The sequence below is a fragment of the Oryzias latipes genome, chromosome 18, assembly GCF_002234675.1.
Source record: "Oryzias latipes chromosome 18, ASM223467v1".
Lineage (NCBI taxonomy): Eukaryota > Metazoa > Chordata > Actinopteri > Beloniformes > Adrianichthyidae > Oryzias > Oryzias latipes.
This window is the reverse complement of record NC_019876.2, coordinates 26,867,940-26,889,176: the sequence shown is the minus strand read 5'-3', so window position 1 is coordinate 26,889,176 and position 21,237 is coordinate 26,867,940. Positions and strand designations below refer to the sequence as shown.

The window sequence follows — 21,237 nt, the reverse complement described above, 5'->3', positions numbered from 1 at the left end:
GTCCAATGTAGCGAGGTGCCAACTTACGGGAGGTAGCCTGGAGGGGAATGTTCCGCGACGAAAGCCATACCTGCTGTCCGGGTTGGTAATTGGGCCCCACCACCCTGTGATGGTTGGCGATCCGGCAGTTGCTCTCCTTGGTGCAGAGGAGAGCTGGCCCAGCCTGGTGCCAAACCTCTTGGCACCATTGAAGATGGAGTTGAACAGAGGGCACTGCCAGATCGAGTTTCTGTGACGGAAACAGAGGTGGTGAGTACCCTAAGGAGACTTCGAAGGGAGACATTGCCATGGCAGAGGAGGGGGGTGAGTATTATGAGCATACTCCACCCATACAAGGTATTTGGATGAGTCAGCGCCGTTTTGAGCCGCCAGGCATCTGAGTGCAGCCTCCAAATCCTGGTTGGCCCTCTCCGCTTGTCCATTGGTTTGGGGGTGATAGCCGGACGAGAGACTGACTGTGGCTCCGAGGGCGGAGCAGAATGATTTCCACACCTGGGAAACAAATTGAGGTCCGCGGTCGGACACAATGTCTTTGAGGATGCCATGGTGGCGAAAAACTTGGTTGATCAGGACGTTAGCGGTTTCCGTGGGTGTGGGAAGCTGTGGTAGGGGAATAAATTGGACTGCTTTAGAGAAGCTGTCAATGATGGTAAAAATTACCGTGTTGCCTTGGGAAGGTGGTAGTCCGGTCACAAAATCCACAGCAATATGTGACCAAGGACGGCTGGGAGTGGGAAGAGGAAGCAGATGTCCAGCAGGAGGTGAGTTGGAAGCCTTAGAGCGAGCGCAGGTGGTACAAGCAGCAATATATTTGCGAATGTCCTTCTCCATGGAGGGCCAAAAAACGTCTCTTGAGGAGACTTATAGTCCGATGGACCCCTCCATGGCAGGCTATCCAGGAAGTATAACCCCAGGTGATTACGACATACCTAAGAGAGTCAGGCACAAACAGAGTTCCAGGAGGACATTGTACATGGTCAGGTGCCTCACCTTGGGCCTGTTGGCCCTTAGTTTCAATGTACCAGGTCAGGCTGCCCACAAAACAGGATGTAGGGATGATGGTCGACTCTGTGGTAGATTCAGTGGAGTTGTATTTCCTGGAGAGTGCATCTGGCTTGATGTTACGGCTCCCGGGGCGATAGGTGATGGTAAAGTTAAACCTATCGAAAAACAGACACCAGCGGGCCTGACGGGAGTTCAGTCTTTTAGCGGATCATAAATAGGCCAGATTTTTGTGATCTGTCCAAACGATGAATGGTAGTTCTGCCCCCTCCAGCCAATGTTGCCGTTCTTCTAACGGCAAAAGTTCTCTGTTCTCGACATCTTAATTTTGTTCGGCGGGACTCAGTTTGCGGGAGTAGAATGCGCATGGCTTGAGTTTACCTGAAGTATCTTCACGTTGGGAGAGTACGGCCCCAACTCCGGAATCTGAGGCATCTACCTCAAAAATAGATTGTTTTTTAACTTCAGGCTGTCTGAGTATAGGGGCGGAGACACACAGTTCTTTGAGCTTCTTAAATGCGCTTTCAGCAGCGTCCAAACATAAGGTTTGTTGACAGAAGTGAGTTGAGTGAGGGGTGCAGCAATGCTGCTGTAATTGCAGATGAAGCGCCTATAAAAATTTGCAAAACCCAGGAGTTGTTGTAATTTTTTGCGTGTCTCCGGTACTTCCCAGCCGGTAACAGCTTTGATCATGGACGGGTCCGGTCGGATGCTACCGGCTTTGATGATATAACCCAGAAAGGGAATGGTAGAGACATGATATTCACATTTCTCCGCTTTGACAAATAATTGGTTCTCTAACAGTCTTTCCAGAACGAGGCGAACATGGTGTTCATGGAGAGTAAGGAGTTAGCGTGGGGGAAAACAGGCATGGACAAAACATGAGTAGACCAAACTAAGCACCATAGGAGTATAACGAACTGGCGTCGGATACTGGTCCTGGATCTCCTCAAGAAGCTGCAGGCTGATGAGGTGAGTGACTTCAGCTGGTCGCATCAGGCAAGGGTGAAATCATTAAATTATTGAATCCCCGGAATCTTGAACTTGTGATGTCATGAATCCTTAAATCTATGAATCAATAGGTCCATAAATCCTTGAATTCAAAAATCCATGATCCATGACTCTAGGAGTTCTTGAATTTATAAGTAATTGAATTGTTGAATCCATGAATTCATGAATCATTAAATTCATGAATCCATGAATCCTTGAATCAATGAGTCACTGAATTCATGACTCCTTAAATACGTTAAATTAATGAAACAGGGAATTCTTGAATTCATGAATCCTTGAATTTATAAATAATTAAATTCACAAATCCTTGAATCAATGAATCATTAAATCAATGAATTGCTAAATCAATGACACATTGAATCCATGAATACTTGAAATCATGACTCAATTCAAGAATCCTTAAATCCATGAATTCATTAATTTGTGAATCCTTGAATTCTCATATCAATAAATCATTAAATCCCTGACTCCTTAAATTGATGAATTTATAAATTCATGAATCATTGAAATCATGAAACCTTGAATCAATGAATCATTAAATCCATGAATTATTAAATCTATGAATCCTTGAATTCCTGAATCTTTAAATCTTTGAATTCATAAATACATGAATCTTAGAATCATTGAGTCAATGAATTCTTTAGTTTGTGAAATGTTGTGAATCATTAGATCTACCAATTCATGAATCAATGAATTCATGACTCCTTAAATACGTGAATACTTGAATTTTTAATCACTGAATCCATGAATACCTGAATCAATTAATCATTAAATCCATGAATTATTAAATTCATGAAAAATGGAATAAATTAATTAATAAATACATAAATTCTTCATTTTATGGATCATCAAATCATTGAATCCATGACTCATTAAATCCATGAATTTTTTAATTTATGGATTCATCAATTCTTAAAATCATGAATCCTCAAATCTATGAAACATTGAATTTATGAATAGTCAAATCCTTGAATCCATGAATTCTTGAATTTGTGAATTATTTATTCCATGAATCCTCGAAACAATGAATCACTGAACCCATGGATTTCCGAATTTTTGAATCATTAGATCCATGAAACCGATGAATCAATGACTCCACGACTCCTTAAATCCATGAATCCTTAAATTAATGAATGATCACATTATAGAATCTCTGAATCATTGAATCAATAAACTTTCAATCCACGAATCCTTGAATCCATGAATCCATGACTCTTGAATTTATTAATTCATCAATTTTTGAATTCATTAATCCTCAAATCCATTAATCCTTGACTTTATGAATCATCAAATCATTGAATCCATGAATTCTTGCATTTGTGATTGATTGAATCCATGAATCCTCGAATCAATAACTCTACAACTCATTAAATTTCATCAATTTTTTAATTCATGATTCCAGGAATTTGTGAATCCATGAAGCCTTGAATTTATGAATCCTTTAATCCAAGAGTCCTTGAATTTATGAATAATTAAATCATTAAATACCTTTATCCTTGAATCAATTAATCATTGAATCCATGACTCTTCAGGAATAATTGAATCCATGAATTATTGTGTTTACTAATCATGAAACCAGTAATCAATGAATCCTTTAATTCATGAATCCACAAATCTTGAAATCATTAATCCATGAATCCTTAAATTCATCATTTTTTAAATCAATTAATTTTTGAATTCATAAATTTATGAAAAGTAAAATTATTGAATCCATTAATGAATGAATTAATAAATCCATTTCTCCTTAAATCCAAATATCCTTGAATTCATTAATCCTTGAATCCATGAATCGTTTAATATATGAATCTTTGAATGAATGAATTATTGAATCCTCAAATTTATGGATCAATGATATAGTTAAACCAGTGATTCAAATAATTATTGAATTTGGAAATCATCCAACCCATGAATCCTCAAATCAATGAATTTATGAATCCATGAATTCTTAAATCTGTGAATTCTTGAAATCATGAATAATTGAATCCATTAATCCTTGAATTAAATAACCCTTGTGCTATCTTAGTTGACCCCACCCTTGCATTGACGTGTTCTCCCTACCATGACAAAGGTGGATAAAGTTGGAAAGAACCATCAGCTAAAGACGAGCTTTAGCTGGTATTTTTGTTAGAACTGAGCGACTTTATCAGCAGAATTAAGAACAAGGAAGTGAAGACTTTAACCACTTCTGATTGGTCAGACTGATGACATGTGATTAAACTTTCAAGAATGATTGGCGGAGACAGTTAAAGGGGCGGGACTTTTCCTTACACAGTTATAGCTGCAGCTTAATCGCGGTATCGTCATTCTTATCAAAATGTCTTTAATAGAATTAAATAAACACAAGAAAAAGTAAGTTTAAGATCTTTTATATTCCTAACTACTCAGTGTTTAATCAGGGCCTGTTTGGATGAACACAGAGCTGATTTCCTGGAGATGGGAAATGTTTTTAGATCAGTGAATGATTAATGAGGGTAATTTCCCACGGCACACTTGACCATCTTCCACGGCACACTAGTGTGCCGCGGCACACTGGTTGAAAAACACTGGTCTAGATGACCCAACTCCCAATGTCAAAGTGCCTAGGGATAGCACAAGGGTTAATCTATGACTTCTTCCATGCACAAATTCTTGAATTCATACATCCTTTGCACAACACGATGTCAGGTCAGAGGAGCACACGGACTAATAGACTCCTTTCACTGCGCTGCAGGACAGAGCGCTTTAAGAACTCATTTGTCCCTACAGCTATCAGGCTGTTTAATGAACCTGCCTGATATGAACTGTCTTTTTACTGTTGTTTGTTGTCTGTGGTTGTGTGTTTTGCTACCGGACACCTGAATTTCTCCTTTGGGAGATTAATAAAGTTTATATCTATCTGTCTATCTATCTATCCTGGAATTCATGATTATTTAAATCATTGAATCAATGAATTCCTAAATTCATTAATCATTGAATCCATAAATCATTGAATTCCGAATCCACAATCCATGAACCTTTGAATATATGAATGTTAAAATTATTGAATACATAAATTTCTGAATTTGTAAATCATTAAATCCACCAATTGGTGAATTCTAGAATCCATGAACCCCTCAGCTCTTGAATCCAAAAGTTCTTATTCCTTAAATGCATGAGGTTTTGAATCTATACATCCTTTAAAGACTAAGTCCATGAAATTTTAAATCCTTGAATTCACGAATCCTTGAAATTTGCTCTTTTTGTCAGGTCACTCAACTGAGGTGAAAAACAAACACTGATCATGAATCCTCAGTTTCTCCTCGTAAGCAGATGTGTGTTGAAGCCGCTGCAGTTTCTGTGAAAACTCTGACAAACGCTCCATCAGAGGACAACCCTTCACTACAAATATGAGTTCATGCTTTTATGCAATTAAATGAACATTAGCATCAAATATTTATTCAATTTTCTAAGAAAGAAAGCCTTGGTGTAATGTGATCTTCACTGGAGGCTGCAGAAACGTCAGCTTTTGTCTCTACGTGAGTCTGACCTCTGCTCTAACCACAGCTGCATTTCCTCTGCACCTCTCAATAGAAGTGAGTGGAAAGTTCAGCTATCGGCTCAATCGGCCCCCTTTCACCACAGCCACCCTCCCTCTGTAACACCTCTGACACAACGCCACTTTGATCACAACCTGACTCTTCTTCCTCAAGAGAACATCGGACTCAGTTCAAAGATCAGCTGTGTGGATCTCCTTCTCCTTCATCGCCTCCAACATGAAGACTGCTTGTATCCTCCTGCTCTGCATGCTGGGAGCGGCGCTCTTCTGCACCGTCTCCTGCAACAGTCAGTTCACTTTGGAGCAAAAACGCTTCACATTTGGAAAAAGTGAGGATCATTTAGTCACTGCTTGTTTCTTTCAGATGCAGTTGGACCCGAAAACTGCTGCTTCAAATTCTACCCAAAAAAGATCCAAAAACAACGAATCAAATCCTACAATCTGACTGATAATCGCTGCGCCTGGTCTGCGGTCATGTAAGTAACTTTCTTTACATCCTGAGGCTTTCAGCACAGCTTCCTGAATGATCATCGCTCAGTTTGTCTGCTTTAATCTGCAAAGAACTTAAACGTGAACCTTTTGGTTTTAGTTTAAGGACCAAACGGGGTTTAAAGGTCTGTGTGAATCCAAATGACGACTGGGTCAAAGAGGTCACGCAGTTTCTGGATGAAAAGGCTTTCTAAAGTCACACGGCAGTCGGATCATCACTTTTCATCCTTTCATCCACTTTTTTATCTGGATTCTTTTATTATAGTCAACTGTACAACTATTTCTTTCTGTCTGTTCATGTTCTTTTTATTTTGTATATAATAAAAGCATTTTTTTATGTCTTTGTCATTTTCTACTTTACATTAACAATTCTAACATTTTTCTTGTAAAATCCTTTATGAATTGAGGTAAAAAGTGTGTTTTCTATGAAAAAAAAGCATGAAGGTTTGTGTTTTTCTCAACTCTCTGTGTTCAAACATTCAGAAGTAAAACTCTTTGGGCAAAATGATCAGCTAATGACGTTCAGTCTGTTCTGATTCAAAATAAACACATTCAATTCAAATTACTACAAAATCAGTTCACCCAAACTTCAATAAATGAATAAATATGTTCTAAACAGTTAAAAAATAGAATCTATCAATGGATGAGGCTGAAGTTCTGTGGAGGAAAAACTGCTGAGATGAAAAACTGCCCACAAACTGTAGCACCACAAGAATGACAGGAAATGACTTAAAGGTTTTAGGCTTTTGTTGTTAAATATTCAACACCTCCACTGTGTTTCTCTCTAATACCCAGAGTGCACATTATTAGTCCAATTTTACATATTGTTTTGCAAAATCTTAAATATTTGAATGAAATTAAGACAAATATCAAAGTAGAGTAAGTTTAAATATTTATGTAGATGTTCACTTACAGATTATTACTCTTTTAAAAAGTTTGAAATCCAAAAATGAGATTGTTTGTTTTCGATGATTTACAACTGAAAGTCTTTATATTTTTAAACTTTGCTTTATCAGAACAAGTAGTTCTTCCCCCATTCCTTCTTCCTTAATTCTTTACTAAAACAAAACAAAATGTTTTTAAAGAAAGTTATAATAAAAGGAAATGTTGCATTTAAAAGTTGAACTTAAAGTCCCTCAGCGTTCCGCTGAGAAGCTTTCCTTACTGAAGACACTTCATTTTACTGAGTTAATATTTTTGTCATTTATTTGACGCTGTATTGCCCCTACATATCATTTGGGTTAAGAACCATGTAGCGCCGTTTAAAACTTGTATGAAGACTTAAAATTGTAGTGAACCAAGTCTGCAGACTTAAGAGCAATGCTGTTGTAAAATATAAACAGCCGAAGCTAAATAGTAAATAGCAGCTTCATGCAGAAATTCCAGTGTTAGTGGATTTCAGAACCACTTCCTGGTTGTGAAGCTCAGTCACAAACACAGACGTTCCTGACTCAGAACATCGTTGCAGTTCTCCTAAACATGCAAAGCAGTGATGCATCTGTTTTTTCTGACCTTCAGCTTTAAATGTGTGTCTGCAGAAACAGATCTCAAATAAATCGTTTATTTATTTATTTACAGTAACTGTGAATCCTTCAGTTCTTGTCCACTAAAACTGGCTCCTCTAAATGTCTTTAAGTCCAAAAGGAGTTAAAGAGACAAACTGCTCTCAAATTAATCCTAAGGTCACGGAAGGTCATCTGAGGTTTAGCGATTCTGTAATTTCAGAAGTCCATCGTTATCTAGTTAATGAGTTTATCACAGTAAACGTTTGACTCTAACAAATACAGACATTAATCACAGCCATGAAATGACATTTTTAAAACACCAAACTGTTAAACCAGGCAGTGTCCAGCTGCAGCTACTGAGCATGACAGGGCAGCTGTGGGTCACAGCGCCCCCATCAGGAGAGAACTGTCAATGCAAGCTGTAGATTCAGACCCATTTTCATTCTGATCCAGCTCAACTGGTTCGTGTCAGGAGTCTCAGAGGAAGCAGACTTCACCAGGAACAGCTGGGGCCTTTTGTTATCTCAGCTTTGAAGTGTTTTGGGTGTTTTTAACCCTTTTTATGTAGCATTTCTCTGATGATGCAGGACACATATAAAAAATTAAGGTTAAAATTGCATTTTGAGTATTTCCTAATCCTGTTTGTGACATAGGAAATACGCTGGGGGAGGGGCCACAAGCTCCCAGCTCCGCTCCATTCTGATTCATGAACTATGAGACAAATAGATCCATGAACGTCTTAGTTTTCCTCATCTTAGCTGGAATCTGGATCAGAACTGGATGGCTGGATAGCTCTGAAATGGATCTTGATTTTAGTTGCACCACTTATGTTAGGTTGGGGGTGTGAGGGGTTGTGAGATACTGAAAGAGCAATTATAAAGAGGAGCTCTTAGCAATGGGGAGAGGAAGAGGGGATGGGATTCCTCCACGCCAACAGTCCAACCTACAACTCTAATCAACTCCTGCTGCTCTGCAGAAACTATGTTCTAGAAAACAACACAGTTGTTTTGTTGAATGGGGGCTGGACCCACTAGTGAGTTGAAAAAGGTTTTATCAAATCCCAGTTGCGGTGGAGAGTTCTGGATTGCTTGGGTTGGTGATGAAGTTGGTCTGGTGGAAGCTGCGATGATAGACGATTTTCCGGTGATCGCCTGCCTGTCTGGTCCGGGTCAGGAGGTCCTTCTTGTCCATCACCACGGCCTCCACCTCTGCCAGCTGAAAGCTTGTTCTTGACCTCCACCTGAATCTGGCAGAGTTTCTCCTTCACCTCTGGCAGGACCTCAAACAGCAGCACAGAATCTGTTGATCCACAAGTGGGAAGAAGACCATGTCAACCTGAATCAGTACCAACCTGGGAGACCCTGATGTTCTCATTTATCAGCTGTTTTATCTCTGCAGCTTTTCTTTCAGTGAGTTCCTTCTGCCGCCGCTCAGCCTCCAGCTGCTGGTTTTTGACCTCCAGGACCTCCCTGTTGAACTCCTCCTCCTCCTCCTCCCTGAGCTCCGCCTCCAGCCTGCAGATCCTTAACGTCAGCTTGAAGTGCTTCAGCCGCACTTGGGACAGGCTGTCCTGTGCGAGTTTCTCTGCTCTCAGGCTGGCCTCCACCCTGGCCCGAGCTGCTTCTTCACCCAGATGGGGGCTCAGTGCCGCCACAGCCGAGCGCCACAGCCTGAGCCGAGCGCCACAGAGCCTCCAACTCCTGCTGCTCAGTTTCCACCTGAGATGTGAACGAGGAAACATCCAGAATCAGGTCTAGCTGCTGTACAAACACACCTGCAAGATCTTTAAATGGTTTCATCCAGATGGAGCATTTCTGAAGTATTAGACCTGATAAAACAATAGAAATGATGGTGTCATATGTGAGCAAGAACACTAACAATACTAAATAGGCTATTGTAAATGAAACATTCATAAGAACAATAGCGTTTGTCCTTTGTTATTTCCTTTGCCGTGTCATGTTTTCTCACAGGTTTGAAATGTCAGTCTTGTAGTTGCAAACCATTGCCAGCAGAGGGCGCTCGTGCGCCTTACCACTCCGATTTTCCTATACCTCTCGATTTCTATTGATAAAACAATACAAAATGATGGTGTCATATGTGAGCAAGGACACTAAAAATACTAAATAAGTTATTGTAAAAGAAACAACAGTAATAACAACTTTTTTCCTGAACTGTGTAATGCTTTCTTAAGTCTGCCCTGTGGGCCACATCAGCATAGTGGCTGTCCTCAAAGGGCCAGATATAACTTACACATGTAACTAAATGTAATGAAAAATAAACCTAACTACTCCTTAATGTTAAATAACTCATTATTTATTTACTATAACGTTTTATAGAAAACATGTATTTGCTTGTTACTCTAGCATAAATTCTTTTAAATTTGATTCTGTCAGGTTAGGTTATATGGACAGTGTTTAAGCCCTAATGTATAGTAGCCCAATCCGACCTTTCAAGTCCAATTCCCCCTAGATAGGAATAAATACACACTAATTTTCATTTTTTTTATTTTAAGAAATTCAAAACTCTCTTGCTCTCTGGGGCAACATAAAATGACATGGCGGGCCACATTTGGCCCCCGGGCCTTGAGTTTGACGCATGTGCTTTAGAGAGAAAAAGAAACTACAGCTTTGTGGAGCCTCATTCAGTCAAAACAGGAGAACTTGGGTTAAAGACCTTCTCCAATGAAAATTGTGTTTTTAACATGCTGTTGCATTTTTCTGATAATGGAGGACAGAAGAAAAAACCTAATTCATGCCGGCTGGATGGCCCCAATTTTGGTTGCCATTTTTGTTGCACCAGTAATGTTAGGTTGGGTTTGTGAGGGGCTGTAAGCTAGAGGGAGAGAGTGTCAACAGAGCTCCACCGTCCCTTATAATCTGGTGGAGCTGGATGACAATCTACAGAGGTAGATCACATAAAATCTTGGATGGATCTGAACCTCCTATGTCTGAATGAAAACAAAACTTACTTTTGCTTTGTTTTATTGGAAAAACTGACCTGCTGACATGTTGCTGCAGTGCTGTTGGCCCCCTGAACCCCTCAAATGCTCCTGTTATGAGGAATCTTGGGGTAAACCTTGACAGGCTTTTTACATTTGACAAACAGGTCAGTGCAGTATTCCTAGTTTTATCACTTGAGGCTAATCAGCAAAGTTAATCTTATTGCTCTGGAACAAGTGAACCATTCTTTCATCTTTTCCAGACTGGACTGCAGCAACTTTTATCTCTTTCCTAAGGATTTTAACTCCAGCAGATCTAGTGGGCCTGCCTGTTTAATTTTATTTTATTTTTATCAGGGACCCCAAAAACCAGAGACCTGGGTTGATGACAGAAACTTAAAACATTTCATAAATAAATTGAAACATGACAAAGGAGGGCCGAAACAGAGCAGATGAGCTGACGCTAAGCTGACGGACATTTCTTTAACTAAAGGAAGACAGCCTGAACCTGGAGAGACAGACGGGGAAAATCAGAACAAACCAAAGCAGCATCAGAACCAAACTCAACAGCTGAACCCCTAAACTTTTATTGTTTTTATTTTTTTGTAATTTTATTCATAGTTGACTTAATGTCCAGTTCTTTGGTTGCTTCTGCTTTTACAAGTGCTAAAAAATAATAAATTGTAATTCACATATTTTTAACACATCAGAGCATCGTTGACAGATAAAGTGGCACATGTTCATTTACACTCACTGATCTGGCTGCAGCTTCCAGTGATTTCAGAAAAGTATCTGCCCATGTTCTGCATACGGTTTGGTTGTAGGTGTACAACTCTCCCTTATAGATTTCATGATGAACCTGGAGTTTTTGCTCAGCTCTGTGCCTTTTCTGTCCGCTGACCAAATCATTGTTTATCCAGGGAGCTTTCTGTCTACTTTATCTGATTGTCATCTTCATAGGAGCAAAGGCATCCAGAACATTCAAAATGCTAGAAGTAACAGTGTTCACTAATTCATCACCATTAGCACCAGAGGCGTTTTCAAGGTTGATCATTTCTGCAAACTGTGCTCTAGTGTTGCCATTTATGTGTCTCCTTTGGACAACTGCAGGACCAGGAGGTGGTCTGGGAGCAACAGACAGGTCAAAGAACACAGAAATTAAAGCCGCAAGCGACGTTGTATGGCCCGCAGACGCAACCTGCCTTCCACGCCCAACTCTACGCACATTCGCCGCCCTCACCGCCCACCTTTGATCAATGCTAGTGAAAGCTGCATTTGATAATTATGCTAACTATGCCAATTGTAGTAATGTGGCTGAAAGTACTAGCTTCGCGATCAGCATCATCAACTCTCAAAAAACACATTGCCTAAAATGCTAATTATGCTAACTATGCTAGCTATGCTAATTTGGCTAAAAGTGCTAGCATTGCGATCAGTATCATCAACTCTCTCAGAAACATACAATAATATCAATCAATCAATATGGTGCTTGCAGTCTGTGACTGCTGCAGGCCATAATAAAAATCATTGAATCTTTGACAAGAAGACATCAAAAGTCTTCTCCTTCAGCAGATCCAGACAGATGGAACAGCAGAAGCTTTCTTCATCCAGATCCTTCCTGCTCATTTTGCTGCAGAGTTCCAGTTGAAGAAGCTGCAGTTCTTTCTGCACTGAAGGTTTCCTCACAACTTGTTTCCCTTCAAGACTTTCAAAGGTTTTGTCATCAGGAGGAGGGATTTCAGGATCAGAGTCCAGGACAGTCTGGGATTTCCCAGAAGATTTACTGCAACTCAGTAACATTTATTGGTTTTACCGTCAGTCAAAGATCATGAAAGAGACAAAGTCCAGAGTTCTTCATGGTTATCAACAACTATTGTGTTTTAGCAACAACAGTCAGAAGTTCTTTAGAATGAATTTAAGACAGACTCTGGAACTATGAAGAGATATTTCTGTCACTAAAATGAGAAAAAAAGAGAGAAAATCCCATCAGATTTCAGGAAGGAAGTGCTAAAAATCTAGATTTGTACTTAAACTTGATAGAACTTTTATTGGATCCTGAAACAATGAAGTCCTGTTTCTATTCAGCTTAACAGCAGCAGGAAGTAGGAAAAAGGATGACGGTTCACCACAGTAGACTTAAAGCTGTACTGATAGAAAATGTCATTTTTGACTTGTTGACATTGTTCATCAGAGAACATTTGCTGCATCAGGATGATCAGAATATATTGACAACTACTATCCTTGGGACCTGTAGGTATTTCACTCCCCATGTAACCAGGGTGACCCCATTCTGAATAAAGGTGTGAGGAGGGGGCAGACACCCTCAGAGCTGTTTGGAGCAGAGGTGCTGAAGGGTTGTCTGTTCCCAGCTCTCCTCACCAGAAATCGTACTCGGCTCTTGGTTTCTGTTTTCTTTTTAATACTGTCTTGTGTTTTCAGAAATAACTTTGACAACATCCTGATCCAACCCAGTTACCCAGCCTCCTGTTGGAGGACTGTTGGAGTTACCACACTCTAGGACAGGGGTCCCCAAATCCAGGCCTGGAGGGCCGGTGTCCCACATGTTTTCCAACCAAGCTGCCATTGAAGATCCTTATTGGCTAAACACACCTGATCCAGGTAATCAGCAGCAGATAAGGCGCCCAATACGCCCCCAATCCCCCCGTCTAGCGGCCCAGAGAGGACGCTACACAAAAACCTTTATTTGATTTGTTAAAATGTGAAATAAGATGATTTTATCACATTTCAGGCACTGACACCACCTCAGACCAGGTGTAAAGATTTTTTTTTCTGAAATAAAGGTTTCACAAATCAGAAACTGTGTTTAGTGTAATCTTTACTATCTAAATCCTAATTTAATCCAGGTTTGAGCAGTCCAGGTCCTGTGGTTTCTGAACAGGACCCGGTTCTATGTGGTCTTAGTGTGAAAAATGCAGTGGAATGTTCCTTTAGTGTCCTCACCAATCAGAAGCCAACTTCAGCGTCGTGCCAAGATGCACATTGTGGCATTGCCCGCATGAATTTTCAGAGCATCCTAAGCTAAATGTTGAGATGACAGCCCCTAAACCTACTACTATGATGGAATCAACCTGGATGAATGAGAGTCTTCATAGACAGAAGCTAAATGTTGTTGTTGGCACGGATTAGCCTAATCCTAACCTTTCTTCTGGGTCTGTTCAACCAGGAATAAAGCTCTGGCCAACATATTTAGAAACTCATGAGCTGATAATAATCCTACCAATAATGACGATTTATCGTATTTCGGGCAGATACTCGAAGCAGTGTTTTCAGGTAAATACCCTAGGGCGGTTCAGTTAATTAACTCACCTGCTCAGCGTCCTATTTAAGGCAGGTGCGCAGTTGTTCATTCTTTCTTACCTTCAGCGCTCATTCTTCGCCCCACCCTCCTCCCCGGCTTCCACCTGTGGGCTCCGTAAAGGGGGGTTTTGTTACCCGAAAGTTTTATGGAAATTTTATGGAATTTTATGGAAGTTTTATGGAATTGAACGGAGCCTTATGCCAAACGAAAATATGTGAATGCCAACTTAAAGAATGTGGAAAAATGTCAAATAAATATTTCTTACTGCAAGAGTTGTCTGACTGAAATGAAGCTAAAAGGACTCAGACTGACTGACAGATGTTTCTGCTCTAAACATGAACTCTGTCATTTCTGGAGTTCCAGGAAAACTGCCTCAGTTCTTCCCTCATATTATTCCCACTTTTCTTCATCACATTTCACTCAAACTCTGGAATGAAGACAAAAGAATCAGGAGGTTTTTATTGTCACATGATCAGAAACAACTTTTCTCTGAAGAACAGACATGAAAACACAAATCTTCAATCCAAAGTTGTCAAATGAAGCAGAAATAAACAAAGTTGTAAATGTTCTTCTTTCCACAAACACAATCTTCTCCTTCAGCTTCTTCTCTTGTCGTTTCTGTGGAGAACAAACCAGAGAAAGTCTGGGATTGTGACCTCACTGATTCCATTTGTGTTGCAGCTTCCTTCAGTTCCCATGACAACAACACAAAAACATGTGTGTGAAATTTGAATTCAAAGAAACCAAAAGAAAACAGATTTGACTCCCAAAAGTTTGACATTCATGTTCCAAAATGTCTCCAATCCACATTCTAGAGATTTTCATTTCTCTCTATTTCTGACTACAAACATTTCTCCACAGAATCTGAACAGTTCAAACGTTTAGTTCTAAATGATCCAAAGCAGAGAAATCACTGAAAACAAACATTTCACTTCTTTCAGGAACTATTTCACTTTACACAACTCTGCTTTGGCTCCATAATAATACAACCCCAGTCCAGCATGGAGCGGCTGAGTGAAAGTGGTCTGGACTCTGTGGAGGAGAGTCCTGCTTTCAGAGACGCTGTAGAAGGACAGAACACCTGCTCTGTGATCCAGGTACACTCCTACTCTGGAGGAAACAGGAGCTGAGATGGAGGTTTCTATGCTGTTGTGGAGAAATGAGAAACAGTCTGGATAACAAACTAATGCCCAAGATTTATCATTTAAACCAAATCTATTTTCTCTTCCAGATCTGCTGATGTTCTTGTATGCAACTGCTACACAAACATATTTTCCTCTCCTCTCCACCTCCCAGTAACAACGTCCAGTCAGAGTCTCTCTACTCAGAACCTGATCATAATCAGTAAATCTGTCTGGATGATCAGAATCAGACTGAGGTTTTTCCATCCCTGTCACCTTTCTGTTCTCCTCTGACAGTAACAGATTTCTGAATGCTGTGTTTGGATCCAGTGTGATTTGACATGAATATCTGAGGAAGTCAGTTCTGCTCTTTGGTTCTGGTTCTGACAGTAAAACGTCCACATGAGAGACTGTCAGTGAGATGTTTGTCCATTCCTCTCTCAGAATGTCCTGCAGTTTGTCTCTGAGCTCTGACACAGCTGCTGTCACATCCTCAAAGTATGTCAGAGGACGGACATGGATGCTGGCTGAGGGGGTGGACTCACTGAGTGGTGGCAGTGAGGGGTAGTTGAGCAGAAAGTGGCTGTGATCCTCTGGGAGCCAGAGCTGCTTCAGCTCAGCGTCTCTCCTCTTCAGCTCAGCCATGTCCTGCTCCAGCTCCTCCTGAAGACCTTTGACTCGCCTCACTTCAGTTTGCTGCTGGGATCTGATCTGCTGCTCCACATCACGGCTTCTTTTCTGGAGGAGACAGATCATCTCAGTGAAGATCTTCACACTGTCCTCCACGCTTTGATCAGCAGAGTGATTGATGGCCTCCACCTCCTGTTGAAGCAGCTTCACCTCTTTCTCTCTGTCCTGGATTCTCTGCTGGATTTGTTGCTGACTCTCCTCCAGCTCTCTCTGCTTCTCAGTCCTTTCTGCTGCAGCTGAGACTGTGTCGTGGCCTCTATGTTCATCCACAGAGCAGAGATAACAGATGCTCTTCTGATCAGTGCGACAGAACATCTTCATCACCTCATCATGACGGGAGCAGATGTTCTCCTGCAGGTTCTTGGAGGGTTCCACCAGCTTGTGTTTCTTCAATGCAGCTGCTTTCAAATGAGGCTGAAGGTGTTCCTCACAGTAAGAGGCCAGACAGCTCAAGCAGGACTTGATGGCTTTCAGTTTTCTTCCAGTGCAGACGTCACAGACCACATCTTCAGGTCCAGCATAGCAGAGACCAGCAGGAGCAGCTTGGAGTCCGGTCTTCTTCAGCTGCTCCACTAAAGCTGCTAACATGACATTTTTCCCCAGAACAGGCCTCGGTGTGAAGGTCTTCCTGCACTGAGGACAGCTGTGGACTTTCTCCTCTGCATCCCACAATCCTTGGAGACACTTCATGCAGTAGCTGTGTCCACAGGGAATAGTCACCGGATCCTTCAGCAGATCCAGACAGATGGAACAGCTGAAGCTTTCTTCATCCAGATCCACTCCTTTCTGCGCCATTTCTCCTCTCAGATACACAGACTGTGAGAGTTTCACTTCCTCAGAAACCGGTTTGACTCTGATCCTCCAACCAGATGGTTTCACTGTGAGTTCAGCCAATCAGCTTCTTTCTTCTCTTCCTGTTGGTGACGCCCATCATGACAGAGGAGGAGCTGCAGATGAGTAAGAGGAGTCCTGATCTGTTAACCCTTTCAGAGAGAGAAAACTACAGACAACGGATAGAGGGACTCTTTAGGAACAGTAGAGGAATCAGGACTCTGACTGACTCCAACAGAACCACCACACAGGTCAGTCAGGACAAACATCTCCCAGACACACTCAACCTCTTCTTTGCTCGCTTTGACAAGCAGCAGGAAGACCCCAGCCTGCTAGCAGGAAGCAGCCTGAGGAGGAGCCAACCAATGAGTTATATGGCTGGAGGAGACACGCCCACTTGGGAAGCCTGGCTGACGGTGGCGCAGTGTATAATATATATGTGTATAATTTATAGATAAACATCATTTGTTGCTGTTAAATAAGAGAAACATTTAATGAAAAATGCAGAGTTGCAGGACTTCTTACAAATAAAAAAATCATTTCAAAGAACTTTTAAAAATAATTTTTAAACATGTAGAAGTTTTAGACCTCTTTGACATGTAATTTAAATTATTCAGAAAAGCCCAACAATAAGTCAATAGTAAGTTTATTGCAATAATAAATGATAACAATATATAAATAAGTCAATAATAATGAATCAATAATAAATAATAATTTAATGTGAACTAACTCTTTAAACGGCTGAACCCCCGCAAAGCCGTGGTCCCGGACTCTGTCTCCCCCTCCACCCTGAAGCACTGTGCCAACCAGCTGTCTCCAGTGTTCACAGACATTTTCAACACTTCACTGGAGTCCTGTCATGTGCCAGCCTGCTTCAAATCCTCAGTCATCATCCCTGTCCCCAAAAAGACCAGAATCACAGGACTGAATGACTACAGACCCGTTGCCCTGACCTCTGTAGTTATGAAGTCCTTTGAGCGCCTCGTCCTCCCCTACCTCAAAGACATTACAGACCCCCTCCTGGACCCCCTGCAGTTTGCCTACAAAGCCAACAGATCGGTAGACGATGCTGTAAACATGGCCCTCAACTTCATCCTCCAGCATCTGGACTCTCCAGGATCCTACGCCAGGATCCTGTTTGTAGACTTCAGCTCTGCCTTCAACACAATAGTTCCATCCCTGCTCCATGACAAACTCTCCCAGCTGAATGTGCCTGACTCCACCTGCAGGTGGATCACAGACTTCCTCACGGACAGGCAGCAGTATGTGAGGCTGGAGAAGCTTGTCTCAGATACCCGGACCACCAGATACCCCCCAGGACACCAGTCTGTCAAACTCCTGAAGTTTGCTGACGACACCACACTCATCGGCCTCATCTCTGATGGAGATGAGTCGGCCTACAGGAGTGAGATAGCCAGTCTGGTGTCATAGTGCAGCGCTAACAACCTGGAGCTCAATGCTCTGAAGACAGTGGAGATGACAGTGGACTGGAGGCCAGCAGTGTTGCCAGATGGAGTCACAGTTTTCCATCCCAAAAGTCATCTGAAAACCGCCAGACCCCGCAAAAACCCGCCCAACGGGGGGGGGGGGGGGGGGGGGGGGGAGTACAGTATTGAAAACTTCTTCAGCGGACCGGCCTTCTTCCATTCATTTTCTTAACCCGCTATAACCTATGTATAACCTCTTCCATCCTTGTGCTGGGCTTGCGCCAAAGCGCCCCGACTACTACCGTGTCAACCTGCTGCTATGATGACCGTATTTAGCGCTCTCTGTGTTGGACACACTGGACGAGCGCGGGGGAAAACAACTCTGAGCTGCAGAGGATGTGAACAGGTGAACAGGTAGAGAGGAAAAGCAGGTAGAGAGGCAGGGGAGGGGCTTTGGCTTCAAACTGTCAGAGAGATGGAAACACACGGGCGTCAGATTCAGACGCAGCTTTCACTGTGATAGTTGAAGAAGAGACTTTCCCTGGGATGATTTTATGAATTCAAACATGGAAACATGATTACCAAGTAGAACTCTTGATCTCTCCACATTCTACGTGTCCACCATGCATCGATACACACAGACATGCAGCGATCAGACCAGAACGTTAGCTCGTAGCTCCGCCCACACGCGACCCGAGAAAGTTCTTTGAAATCATGATTGCACATTAGAATGTAACACTCATTGGTTGTAATTAAAAGAGCTTTGATTATTTCACCACATTCAAGTTCACACATGGATTTGGAATTATTCAAACACCTGTTTAATGAATATTTGGATATTTGAACATTTTTTGAGCTCATTACTTAAACCGTTCCAAAGTTTAGTGCCACACTCCGACACACAGAGACTTTTCCTAGTGGTTCTTATCAGTTTGGTCTTGAAGTTCCTATATCCCCTCAGTCTGTGGCCTACTTCATTTTCTAAGAACTAAGAAATATCGGAGAATGGAAATAATCCAAGATTCCTTTTTAGCACTATTGCTAAATTAACTCGCAGTCAGAGCTCAATAGAACCACTTGTTCCTGTTTCTCTCAGCTCTGATGATTTTCTTACATTTTTCGATAGTAAAATCTCAAATATTAGATATAAGTTGAATCAAGTTATTCTACTATCAGCCCAGAACAGGCTGAAGCGACAGAAATGGAGGCATCCATAGAAACCTCTGTAACATTAGACTGCTTCACTGCTGTGGATCAAGCGGAAATAACATCAATTATTACGTTCTCCAAATCCTCAGCTTGAATGTTAGACCCAATTCCCACTAGACTTTTTAAAGAAATCTTAACAATTTCTGATATGGACTTGATTTTATCTCCATATCAACAATTTTTTTGTATTGGTCGGCTTGGGACGACTAACAGATCGACGTCAGTTTGAGACGAATGGGAAAAGGTCAACTTTTTTGTTGTCCTTAGCAACAGTGTTTTTTTGCTAACCACACCCACATTCCTTATATGTCCGTATCCAGTGTTTTTCATTATGTTCATTTCCTGACATGGATGGATGCATTAAAATTTCACAGTATTCCATTGAAAAACAGTTATAACAGTGCGCATAGTGGGCATATTTTCATTTGTTTTTAATGTTCATTGATATGCATTGTCCCTTTCTCAATAAAGTTAATTATTAGCAGGGTTGCCAATGGTCCTACCCACAACTCAGACAAGAATAATTTGATAAACTACTTCTTCTGCTGAAACTATGTCCTAGAAAACAACGCATGTTCTTTGGGAATAAAAACAGCACTTTGTTTCCACAGATTACCAAAAGAAACATCAGAACTGGTGTCTGAAATCTGTCCACCATGGAGTTTAAACTTTCTGTGTGGAAACAGACTTACAATTTCACAATGACTCAATACCTGTTTCCTGCACTGAATGATGAACAAGCCTCACTCAGAGGAGGATCCGCGGTTTTGTAGATTGAATTGTGTGGGTGTGACCTGCCTTCATCCTCCAGTGACTGTAGCTTGTCACTTCTCACACAGTCGACATTCAGGTCAGTCTCACGTAATTCCTCACTGGAGGCTGTGGTGCCGCCGTCATTCATGGATCGGAAGATGAATTGCTGCTGACTGGTGTTCAAATACTAAAGTTGTCTCTGAATCTTGCCAATCACTGCCGGCCAAGGTGCTTTAGTGGCCGTGACATTTCAAAGGTGGCAGAGACTCTCTGGGCAACGCACATGGATTCCCTTAAGTTCCGGACACTTTTGGTGCTGGACTTGCACTCTTCATCTGGCAATTGCTCCAGCTAGAGGAAATCCCAGACGAGCCCCCATTCGTTACTGAAACTAGTCCTAGGGGTCAGCTGTGTGGTAGTAAGAGACTCACAGCCAAGAGTAGACTGTGTAATCTTGTGTTGCAGCTATGCCTGTGAACAAATCAAGATGCTAACAGGTTTTGAACCTGAACCTCATTCCTCTACTGTCCACAGTGGCGCCAAAATCACCATCCACGGGTGGGAGTGTTTAGCACATCCACTACTTACAAGACCCACAAGTTTCAACCTACAAAATAGAGGGGGTATTGTCCTAATGGAAAACCCCGGCAGTTTTGTTGTGTTTTGTTTTAAACCCACTATTCAGACTGTAAACAAACAGGGAACAAACTGCAATCAAGCAGCTTCAAATTAAACTCTAAAACCTGATTTAGCTACATTTCTGTCTCAGCACAAATATCAGGCATAAAGAGGTTCTCTTTGTTCGCGATAAGGGTGGGTTTGTCAGCTCAATTCAGATAAAAATGTAAAATATTTACATTCAAGAAATCAGAATCAAAAAACCTGCAGAGAAAAATATTTAAATGTGAGAATTCTCCTTTTAGCTTGTCTAAAATCATGTGATGGTTACAAACAGCTGCAGAAATCCACCTCCATGCATTCACCTTTGCTGTAACCACAGACCCTTTTCCTCTGCACCTCTTCAGAGACGAACGGAAACTTGTTTTATTTATTTATTTATTTTTTTTTAACTTGTCCTGTCCAACAGCTGGGCAGACAGATGAGAGCTGAGGGCCTCTTGTGTTGGACATATTTTACTTTAACAAGAGGGGTTATTCATCTTCAGACAAACCAAATGTATGTCTGAATAAACCCCTTTTGTAATTGAGGCCAAACTTTATTAATTTCAATCATGTCTGAAAATCTTTGGTGTTGGACCGGACGGAAAAGGAAAGAGGGGAAGAAGAGAGAGGGACGTTAGAGAGAGGGGGGGTAGGTGGTGATAATAGGAGGGGAAGGGGGATAAGACCATGAAGCACCATAAAGCAACAAGTTAACTGGTTGTTAATCATTATAGTAAGGTTCTAATGTAGTACAAAAAGGGCGGAG

General features: G+C 41.4%; 4 protein-coding genes across 5 annotated transcripts in view; 2 read left to right on the top strand and 2 right to left on the bottom strand.

Annotated features, from left to right (window-relative positions):
- The window catches only part of LOC111949234 (C-C motif chemokine 5-like), a 30,638-nt gene that overhangs the window by 3,230 nt on the left and 6,171 nt on the right, over nucleotides 1–21,237 (top strand). The gene's annotated exons all lie outside the window — the stretch shown is intronic.
- LOC111949233 (C-C motif chemokine 13-like) lies at nucleotides 5,611–6,357 on the top strand. The gene is made up of 3 exons (XM_023965879.1): nucleotides 5,611–5,814; nucleotides 5,892–6,003; nucleotides 6,117–6,357. Exons 1-3 carry the CDS (start codon nucleotides 5,745–5,747, stop codon nucleotides 6,208–6,210), a joined length of 276 nt encoding a protein of 91 aa, XP_023821647.1. The 5' UTR covers nucleotides 5,611–5,744; the 3' UTR covers nucleotides 6,211–6,357.
- LOC111949232 lies at nucleotides 7,755–11,572 on the bottom strand. 2 transcript variants are annotated; one of them, XR_002875251.1, is made up of 3 exons: nucleotides 11,214–11,572; nucleotides 8,873–9,239; nucleotides 7,755–8,800 (listed from the first exon to the last, which is right to left on the bottom strand). XR_002875251.1 is itself a non-coding variant. In XM_023965878.1 (2 exons), exons 1-2 carry the CDS (start codon nucleotides 9,260–9,262, stop codon nucleotides 8,552–8,554), a joined length of 639 nt encoding a protein of 212 aa, XP_023821646.1. In that variant the 5' UTR covers nucleotides 9,263–9,457; the 3' UTR covers nucleotides 7,755–8,551. The 2 variants fall into 2 exon arrangements, 1 of the variants encoding a protein (XP_023821646.1); XM_023965878.1 differs by lacking the exon at nucleotides 11,214–11,572 and having other exon boundaries at nucleotides 8,873–9,457.
- Nucleotides 14,208–21,237, bottom strand: part of LOC110014400 (tripartite motif-containing protein 16-like) — a 30,435-nt gene continuing 23,405 nt past the window's right edge. The window contains exon 2 of the mRNA XM_023965877.1: nucleotides 14,208–16,572. Within this exon, the coding sequence (XP_023821645.1) occupies nucleotides 14,723–16,384 (1,662 nt within the window). The 5' untranslated portion in view covers nucleotides 16,385–16,572 and the 3' untranslated portion in view covers nucleotides 14,208–14,722. The remainder of the gene's footprint in view (nucleotides 16,573–21,237) is intronic.

What these genes read in the sequence shown, in the direction of transcription:
- LOC111949233 (XM_023965879.1), top strand. Translation starts at nt 5,745, where the DNA reads ATGAAGACTGCTTGTATCCTCCTGCTCTGCATGCTGGGAGCGGCGCTC. An exon ending in CTGCACCGTCTCCTGCAACA is followed by an intron (nt 5,815 to 5,891) that starts GTCAGTTCACTT and finishes TGTTTCTTTCAG; the next exon opens with ATGCAGTTGGACCCGAAAAC. An exon ending in TGCGCCTGGTCTGCGGTCAT is followed by an intron (nt 6,004 to 6,116) that starts GTAAGTAACTTT and finishes TTTTGGTTTTAG; the next exon opens with TTTAAGGACCAAACGGGGTT.
- LOC111949232 (XM_023965878.1), bottom strand. Translation starts at nt 9,262, where the DNA reads ATGTTTCCTCGTTCACATCTCAGGTGGAAACTGAGCAGCAGGAGTTGG. An exon ending in AGAACATCAGGGTCTCCCAG is followed by an intron (nt 8,801 to 8,872) that starts GTTGGTACTGAT and finishes CTGCTGTTTGAG; the next exon opens with GTCCTGCCAGAGGTGAAGGA.